The 10,216-nt window shown below is 46.7% G+C and overlaps 1 protein-coding gene across 3 annotated transcripts in view; it reads right to left on the bottom strand.

Moving 5' to 3' along the window:
• Positions 1-599: 599 nt before the first annotated feature.
• Positions 600-10,216, bottom strand: part of LOC126578340 (protein furry) — a 37,794-nt gene continuing 28,177 nt past the window's right edge. For all 3 annotated transcript variants that reach the window (XM_050240789.1, XM_050240791.1, XM_050240790.1), the window contains 4 exons: positions 9,972-10,046; positions 4,469-5,874; positions 4,175-4,383; positions 600-1,912 (listed from right to left, as the gene is read on the bottom strand). In XM_050240789.1, the coding sequence (XP_050096746.1) occupies positions 1,482-1,912; positions 4,175-4,383; positions 4,469-5,874; positions 9,972-10,046 (2,121 nt within the window). In that variant the 3' untranslated portion in view covers positions 600-1,481. The remainder of the gene's footprint in view (positions 1,913-4,174; positions 4,384-4,468; positions 5,875-9,971; positions 10,047-10,216) is intronic.

The following is a 10,216-nucleotide window of genomic DNA, read 5'->3' as shown; positions in this document are numbered from 1 at the left end:
TTAATTATAACTTAACAGCCTCCGATGGGACATACAGTCATACGTATTTTGTTTCCATTTTAAACTTTGCTATCTGAATGCACTACCGAAAAAAAACAGTTGAAAATAATGATACGATGTACGCGCCATGCTTCTGTCGGTCGTGTCAGTACATCTTTCGGATGTACAATTACTCGCAAACATAAATAGCATTCCAGGAATGGTAGGCAAACAAATTTCAAAAGAACGTACCGACAAGTCCCAGTCACGTTTGCAGCAGACAAAGGAAAGGGTTGAAGAGTGAATCGGCTGATAAGACTGTTGCAGGAAAAGCCACGCAGCTTCTTCGAATAAAAGCGTAAAGCTAAAAAGGGACAACGAAAGCCATTGTGAAACGTGGAGCAATGCGTACCGTTTAACCCCTCCCCCCAGCTGGGAGAGGCTGTGCCCTCGTCCAGATCCACGCTTGCCCGTTATCTTCGCGTTGGATTCGATGGCACTCGTGGCATAATCTTATGAGGTGCACATGATACTGTTGCGCCCAAAAGGCCCTCTCTCAGGCTCAGGCGACATGTGATATCTCGTCCCGTCAACCGAGGAATTCGCTTTGAATAGAGCGCTTTGTGTGAAGGTTTGCATTTTGCTTTATTTGTTTCAACAAAAGAGACGAACCGGTTCCATGCATGCACGCCTGGAAAGGCTGCCCTGTGCCTTTGCCTTCCACATGCCGCTGGACTCCTACTCGTGTCCGCTGTCTATCATCACGTGGCGTACATATCAGCCTAGCTACACTAATTGTCACATTTATTGAAATAATACTAGGTAAAAGAAGGGGCTTCCCGTGCTGGCCGTCGAATGAAAGTGTCAAACAAAAGTGTCCTCTTGACCGGACACCTCCGTCCGATCCGTCCTAACCTCGTTTCAATGATCTGCCTAATTGTCTTCGTTCAAGCGCTCCGTCACGCACGATAAAATATCCATTTCGTCGCATCCATCTCGCGAAGTGTGCTTACTTGATACCGTCCAAGTGCTGGGGGGTTGCTGTCTGCGCTCAAACAAGTCATGGTATAGAACATGGTAGACCGAAGTCGGATTGTCGGTCCTTCAGCCTTTTGGCTTTTGTCGGTGAAGTATAAAAGAGCAGACGTTTGTTACAATTGAGCGTTCGCGGAAATCCCTCTTTGCTCGGTCCTTGTGCAAGCGCGTTAAAATTTGTCGATGGAATTTCAAAGCAAAACCAAAAAAAAGGAAACACAAAGAATACGAAGCCGAAACGAACCGAGCCAATAAAAGTGTCTCCACCGTCACGGTTATTGGAATCGAATTAGCTGTACAATCCCTGCAGGCGTAAAAGACCTTACCACTCAAGCCAACCTCTCTACGGACCTGGCGACCTTCGGTGTGTATGTGTTCGGCCGAAATTTACAGACTAACCGAGAGGACAAAAAACGAAAACCAAAAAACAAGGACCAAAAAACGCAGACCCTCTAGGCCGAGCAGGCTTAAAGTGTGGTGATGATGTCAACGGTATCCTTAAACGGATTCGTCGAGGCAAGTACGGGCGGTGACGGAGGTGTCGAGCCATGCGTCGAGCTGGCGCTTGCGGCACTCGTTGACGAACCACCACCGTTACCGGTCCCCGGGAGAATGCTCGAGACTAACGGACCGGCACCGCCGATGCCACCACCGTTGGTGGTGTTGCCTAAGGGAGCTCCAGTGCCATTGCTGGTACTACCACCGGCACCTCCGGAACCTACACCAATCACAGCTGGTATCGTCGTCATCGTTGTCACCGTCGACGAGCTGGAGCTAGTGTTGGCCTTCATGCTAATTTCCATGTTGGACAGCGCGGACGACACGTGCAGCAGGTTCTCCATCAGGATCTGATAAATCTCGCTCAGCTCGAACTCCGATCGAGACACGATGAAGACATCTATTGAAGAGGTGGGAATGGGGAAATGGAATTCAGCTGAATTTGGTGGCAAGTTTAGGCATTAAAATTTCAATGAAAGAGGATTAACAGTAAACACGATACCGCTAGTACCACTTAATTGAAATTGATTATTTAGTACCGAAAAGGATCTACTATTTACAGGTCCATGGATATGTTCGATAACAAGCGCGTTAATTTAAATCGTTATCTGATTATTATTGAATTTACTAAGAGAGTATTACTTGTAAATTTCATAAGTTTACTTTATCCAAAATAACAAGATTACAGTAGTAGTGATTCAATAGAGAGAACATTCCACATGGCAACGCCATTAAATGCATTTTTTTAAAATAAAACGCTGTTAACAATGTTGAAGCACCACTTAGTGCAACAAACAGGGGCTAATGGTAGATAAATACTCCACAAAACCAATCCAACAGGCAAGCTTCGTATTTGTCTGCGATAGTTTATTGTTTCTTGAGCAGGTTGGAAGCGAACACCACGTGTTTGAACATGCTTTTCACAATACACTGCAACGCACGCATGGCGCTGAATACACAAAAGTTATCATCGCACATAAATCTCACACGAAACTGCACAACTTTGACTGTCCATTTCCAGAGCATTAAACAGCTCGAAACGCAAGCGGTCGCAGCAAGAATGGGGCCAGAAGCGCACATGTCAGTCAGATGATATGGTCAAATAAATAAAAAAGCATTTTTCAACCACAACATGAACCATCCAACCGAACCGTTCTCGAGTGGTTAACACAATCAACATCAGTCCCACCACATCACATCACGGCTGTAGCGTATGAGGAGCCAAACGAATTGCAGGGCCAACCACAGAGCAACGGCCGTTGATTTAATGTGCCTTTTCTCAAGCAGTGTCCAACCCTTTGCATGTTGGTACCGGGTACCGGCGTACCGACATGCACTTACACACCTACAAGAATGATAAATGAAGCAATAAATCCATGCTGAAAGGCAACTTAAACCTCTACCGTGCTTCCGAACGAACACGGAAACACGATGGGGCGGTAGACTCCTTTTCTCGTACCCGTGTTGTGCGTTGTCAGGTTTGTTTGATGGCGCTATAACTAATGTAGTAATGCGCTTCGAGAGAAAGAACCGGAGAGAGAGAGGGAGAGAAAGTGACCGAGCAGAGCAAATGGAAAGGAAAAACCCAAATTGCCAAAACGAACTAAGGGTCGTAATCCATAAAAAATGAAATACACCTCGCTGCCTCGCCACGCGGGGTCAAGCTGAATCAACAAGACGCGCTTACGGGGCTTTGAGAGAATAAATTTTCAATTTCCAGCTACGAATTGCTGCCATCGCTAGGCTGACCGGAACCGGTTGACCATTCGGTTCCTGTTTCTATCCTCTAACATCATAACAGCGTGTCGCAGTGTAGCCAGAGGGCGGCTACACTAGGAATGTGTTTCATTTTTTATTTCCAGCGTCCAGCGTCCAGCATAAGCCCCCTGGGTCAACGGAAGGGTGCCAGTAAACGGCATACATAACGGCCCATTTTGTACACCTTAGAGCTCCGTGGCGGAATATCCTTAGGTGCCGTACGACACTAATGTACGTCATTAGGTTTTATTTCTACACCAAATGGCAGCAATTTATCGAATCTCGTCGTTCACTCCGTCCGCTCGGCGATGGAAGTGAGCGAGCGTGCGCCAGTGGCATTTCCTTGGTTTGATATGTTGATATTTACTCAGCGATTTAAGAGGCAGCAGCGGCATTGCCATGCGAAGTTATACAACCAGCACCAGAAGGTCGTCGTTAGACAATTACAAATACATTGGAAGGGCTTTCAATTACAAGCTCCTTTGAGAATGCTGAAGAAGCTTAACTATTAATTTACGTTTGCTAATGCCACTTTTCTGCTTGGTTGAATCAATGCAAATTAGAGTAAAACACGGTACAACAAGATTTTATGCCTTTTCCGTTCCTCGACAGGACCATGAACGGCACAGCAATCGACACAGCTAAGCCGATTTGAACAACTTTGCAAGACAACATTAATCTCGCTTAACAAAACGGCAACCAGATGGTGTGAAGGGTTGGTTTTGTCAAAGAAAAACATAACTTCTTTTACAAGTTAAACGCAAGATGGGAAAATGTCTTCCGAGGCAATGAAAGCCAATCGATAAACAAACAGATCCACGACGAGACCGGCAAGTGAATGGTGAACGCATTTAGACGTTAATCAATAATTTAACACTTTCATTTCAACACCATCAACACTTACCATTCCTGTCCTTGGTCAAACGGTGTGCGTACACGTTCAGAATGATGGACAAATCGTCGGTCGTTTTGAACTCGGTGCTCAGATTGCCAAAAGGCGTGTCGGAACTGGCGCCAGTTGGACCACCGGTGGCCGTTCCTACGGCATAGTTTGAAGCCGCGGTACCCGATAGTTGCTTGTGCTGCTTAACGTGATTGATCGCCGCTGACCACCTGGACCACCGGGAGGGGACGAGAAATGAATGGAAAATTAATAGTTAGAGATACTTTAAGGCAATAACTTTCAGGCACCACTTACCGCTGGTTGTCAATCAGTTCAATGAGAATATTCTCGAACTCGCTGTTGTTCATGGGAAGGCCAGGCGATGGGGTCGGCGTGTTCTCGCCCTCGGTCGAGGTAGACGTATCCAGTGATTCCATCTCGGCGTCGTCGATACAGCGCAGCAGCGCTCCCCGGACGGACAGGTACAGGTTGGAGAGATCTTGCATTTGCTCGTTCTGGCGCAGATTCTGCACCACGCTTATGGCAATCTTGTGATCGGATTCGATCAGTAGCAGCAACTGAAACATCAGCTTGTACAATCCGCGCCCAAGATCGAGCAGCAGCTCAGCGGTGGCCGGATCGGTTGAGACCGACAGCGAGGTGGTGACACCGTGACCTGTCGCCCCGGTCACGGTGCCCTCGTTGGCCGAATCGATATCTGATGTGAAGAGCGCTAGCTTGCAGGAAGCCTTCACCTCATCCAAACTATCGAGCACGGTGTCTTTGCGATCGAAGAACGTCTCCAGATGCTCCTGCACCTCCAGCACACCGTAGCGCAGGTTCTCGAACAGTCGCGGTGTCGTGGCAAGGCTTGCATGGTACCAGATCTTCGGTGGATCACCGCGTGTGGCCAACAGATCCGACAGTACCGAGATGCGATGACCAAGCTGAACACCGGCACCAGTGAAGTACCGCATACAGTCCTTCGAGATGGCTATCGAACGCACCGTTAGCTCCTTGATCAGACGGAACATTTGATTCAAAAGATCCGGAGCATGTGAGGACGGTTGATTCACGAGCAGCCCAACGAGCGTGCGGCGCCAAACGTCCACACTTTCATCCCGTATCGGACCCGCCCGGAACGGGTGCATGCCGGGCAGATGCGGTGACGCATTGCACGGTGTGATGTCACCTAGATCCCCCGCGCTCGATCCACTCGTATCACTGCGCGATACAGAATCGCGTCGATGGCGCCGTTCGCGCAAACTTAAACTCGTCGGTGGACCCCCCAGGTAGACGGCTTTCGAGAACATGGGCCGCGGTTCTTCGTCGAGCGGTGATTCCGATTCTACCTCCTCATCGGACGAATCGTCGGCATTCGGACGTTTGCGGCGGTTCAGTACCGGGGTCTTTTCGCTTAAACTTTCATCCACGTTCGAGTGCAACGTCCGACCGGCACCGGACAGTGAGTGCTGTTCGTTCTCACCCTCCGACAGTGGGCGTCTCCGTACGCCCCAGTTAAAGTTGTCCGTCGACTCACCCTCGATGCTTTCGCTCTCGTATTCCAGGAAGTCAAAGTCCTTAAACACCCCAAAGTCGGGCGGTCCATCCTCACGCCTCGAACCACCGCTGAGATCCTGCTGCGCTCCTGATGTTTCGTCCGTGCTCGATGCAGCCGATGATTGACGCTCCAGTAGATCGGACGATTGGCTGAAGATGACCTGCGATGTACAGAAAAGGGAAGGGTTTCCAATGAAACTACGCTCACATGCTGCGCTAAAGCACGCCACCGAGGGTGCTGCTGATAGTGCCAACAGAATGTTGGGCTAGAGAGTGGGGGCAATCGTTCTGCCCTCTCTACTGTGCATACGTGCAGGCAATGAACTACGTTTCAGGGCACTAGCATCTACTGCTTCTTTTGTGCCACAGGTATTGTTACTTTTCAGCGAATGGATAGCGTGGTAGAACTTTAGATTATAACTTTTTCGAGTTTTTCCAGCCACACACGTTCTTTTTTGTTAACACACAGTATGTTTAATCATTGTGGAGTTATAATATCTAGCTTCGTCTTACTGGTTTCTAAAGCACCAAGCGCCTATTTTATTGTGAGAATATAAAGGGCGTACTTGATTATAACCTTTTAACCCTCTCTCTCTCTCTTTCAGCACATATCCAGTGTCTGACGTCCAGGCACTATTATGCTATTCTTTCCGAACACCGAAGCTGGACAGAGATAAATTTCCAGAGTTGTAAACAATCCCAACACATGTTACACATTCCCGCTGACCTTAGGGAACTAATTAAAAGACTGCGATAACCCAAGGAACTAATTAAAATTCTCTCAAGTTGGTTGTCCAAATAAAACCGATTCCTCCCAGACAAAATTGTACAGTTTAGGATCAACTGTCTGAGTTCACTGCACTGGCATGAACCGGTTCGAAAAAGTGATCTATCTTTGAGAAACGGGTCTTTATCCTTTTCGGTCCTATTGTGCGGTGCTATCACAGCAATATTAAAGCATATTGAACGGTGCCTGAAGATATGTTGGTTGATTGACTAACATTCTTATCATTATCATCGTCATTGAACATTCCTACAACGACTGCAAAGATGTCAACCCGTCACCACTGCCTATCCATATTTCCACCACATTAGACAGACCACATTCTGCAAGTCGTTATCGTCAGCAAGCAATGTACGGAGAGAAACGCAGCACACCGGATAAGTCACCATCGCCGTATGTCACCGCAAACCAAAACCGCGGCAGCAGTTAGTAACTTACAAGAGGCGCCATGCTACGAAAGATGTGTCTCTTTGCGTTCCTTTTTGCTTTCGTCCCTTCTTAGGTCCTAGCTGCCAAGCACACGGTTTCCTTCGCTTTCCAATTTCCGCTACCTCTGTTGGTTCTACGGGATATGCTGGGATGAAAATTGATATATCTTTCTAGTCACGATTTTAATGTCGCTCAGTGCTTTCCGTTTTGTGTTCCGCCAAAATAAAAATAAGAAAACTCCTGTGGGGTTTTGGTATCCATTCCACAGGAGGAGCATTAAAATGTGGAGCATTTTTCCGAAAAGATCATCTTCGAGGAAATGACCTCGATAATGAAACAAATTTAGCGGAAGGACAAAGGCACACAAGGGATTGTGGGCACTTAATCAAGCAAAGTAATCATAACCATAGCAGCGCAGCAGGGCATTCGGTTACCATATCGACGAGACAGCAGGCACAACCCACTGCAAAGGACAGGACGATTGAATATGCTTCCATAATCCAGAGCTCAATGCCAGCACCAAGACCGACTGTGGCCTGCCAATAGGCAGTGCCAGTAAAGCTTACTTCCCTTCTAGAAGTACATTGAAGATTAGCTCCTGGGTTGATGTCGCCAGATGTTGGCAATCGTGTTACACGTGCAGACATCGTAATCCTTCCATTCCATGTAAATGCAATGGGAGCTTCATCATATCAAACACTTAGGTAAAGGATGGAACAAAAACTGTTCAAATGGCAATTACAAATCATTTTGCATTTGAATTGATGCTGAACAGTTCATCAACGGGGTTTAGTAAGTAATGTTCTTTAGCTGTTATGTTCTTATGTTAATCTTTCAGTCAATCGTCGTAATCGCCGGTAGGACAACTTGAAACAAAACATATTACCATAATTACAATGGAACAATATACTTAAGGTAGACCGTTAAATGAGATGATAAAGATCTCTTGCCACAAACAGAGCTACTACAACAGAGTAGCTATGCCCGCTCTCTAGCAAACGTGGCTTACGTATAGCATGACGTTAGAGTTGAATTTGTAAGGAAATATTGCAACATAAATCATATCGGGACGCATAACGCTACCTCGACAGCTCATAACGTGCCACCTGATGGTGCACATGTCACCGCAGCACTCAGACACACCGCGTGAAGCAAGAGATGAGAACGTTTTCATAAACTCCAATCTACCGTCCCGAATAGCCTCATCAGTCAAAACGTGGCCGTCAAGGAGCAATTCGTGGCGCTGGCAGCGTCTTATGCACGGTTCGCAGAACGCGAAACTCCACATTACTAGGACCCATACCGCCAGCCATCCAACCGACCATGTGAGCCTCCGAACCGTACTGAAGTACCGTTTTTCAAAAAGAAACGCAAACCAGGGCAAATTGATCTACATATCGCCACCCTGTCTGGCAATAGGCCGTTAGCACAGCAGTGTCACACCGTCGGACACGCAGAGCAGCGTGGCATTGAAGAGGAAATAACTGAAATTGTTTCTCTCGCTTCTCTGCCCGTGAAACTCGTGGCACCGGAAAAGCGGATTGTACCGGGAGATTACAAAGACGCCTGATATGTCGGTTCTTTCCAATACTTAAAGCAGCGGCACGCACTACTGATGCCAGTAAATATGATGAAACAACACAGAGGACCTGGCTGATTCGGCGGTACACAAGATCCATATCGAATCATTGCAAATTTAACAGGAGAATTCGGTCTAGTCAACGCGAATGTGATGATGACTACCATTATGTGACCGAGTGTCGTGATACATGGCATTCCTTTTAGCTTTCAGCGCCCGGGAACATGGAAGCAATCAAAAGGCGACCAAACAGCATCACATTACAGAACACACATCTGTCGTCACGATGTCGGGAAGTGGTATTAAATTGCCCGTTGCCGGTGCCTAAGTGAAGGTGGTCCCTCTTCAATAAACTTATTCGCCAAAGACGGCGTAGCACAAAATAAGACCAAAAAACAATCCATCCAAATGTTTAACGTTATGGAATTTTAAAAGAAATACATTATTTTTTGCGCTGTTTGCCTCCAATTTTCCGAGCACTCGAGGGACCATAGCGGAATGAACATAATAAAAAATACGGAAAATCATAAAGTACACGAGCACAGCTTTTCTACTCGATGGAATATGAATTGGGCGCGTTTCTTATTGCGCTCGGTGCTCCAGGAATTCGATAATGTGCTTAGTAAATATATTGTTGGAAGCGTGCGTGCAACACGGTGCAAAGCAGACAGGCGTACACATCGACACGGAGCATAGCATTTGTGGTGCAAAAAATAGAAATAGAACTCCACGCGGCGGGTGGCTCTTGGTACATTTTGATCCGATTAAGAGTGAAACGGGATCCCGGATTATATCTGTTAACAAGTGCTTTGATTGCGTCGCTAGCATGTTCTACTAGCATCGGTTTGCTAGTTTTGGTGAACGGCGGTACTGTCTGCCACAACAGGGAAGAATTTTGGATACAATTGAAGAGAACCATTATAATGGAAAGATTGAGGGAAGCACGTAGTACTAAACCCCTAGCATAATCGGCTACAGAATAATGGGCAAACAAACTCAGAATACCCAACGGACCCGGTTTCGCTGTCGGTCTCCATCCGCTAAAATCCGCGGTAGGATGTGCAGTGTATGTGTGTATGTTGTGTGTGTCTCGCGTGACCGGAAAGCTACCCAAACGCTAAAGCGCTAAAGCACGTACACATCGGTGGATTATGTCGGTGTTTTCACGAATGTCTTTACCTTGGAGTACAGTGAGCTTAAGATATCATCCTTTAACGAATGAACGATACATTCCATTGAAGGATGAAGGTTGCGAAATGGGAGCGTGGGAATTTGATAGAAAGTTAGTTAAAAGTTAAAAACGCGTTTTCATTTCATTCAACACTACACCAACCACAGTAAACGGTAGTGCCATTGAACAAAACAGAACAATCGTTCCACTAAGCGTACACACCTAGTAGAATGGTTAATACTAAACCGAAATCGATGCCTAGTGGTCTGGACAGAACTGAAAGCAACAAACTTACCGAGGGACTCTTGGGAAGACCGACACGCTGTCCACAGGTTGTCAGCAAGTTCACCAAACATTCACGAACGCGGCCCTGAAAAGGAAAAACGATTCGGTTTACACGTCAGGTATTTAGTAATATCCATACCAAACTGTCCCCTACTTTGTGCAAAAGGGCAAGGAAATTTAATCAAATTCACCAACAACAAGCACATACCAGGCAATGCACTAGCATTTTGCGTGGGTTTACTATACCCAATTACC

Source organism: Anopheles aquasalis, chromosome 3, assembly GCF_943734665.1.
Source record: "Anopheles aquasalis chromosome 3, idAnoAquaMG_Q_19, whole genome shotgun sequence".
NCBI lineage: Eukaryota > Metazoa > Arthropoda > Insecta > Diptera > Culicidae > Anopheles > Anopheles aquasalis.
The sequence above is the reverse complement of the archived record's forward strand: the minus strand, read 5'-3'. Positions and strand labels throughout refer to the sequence as shown.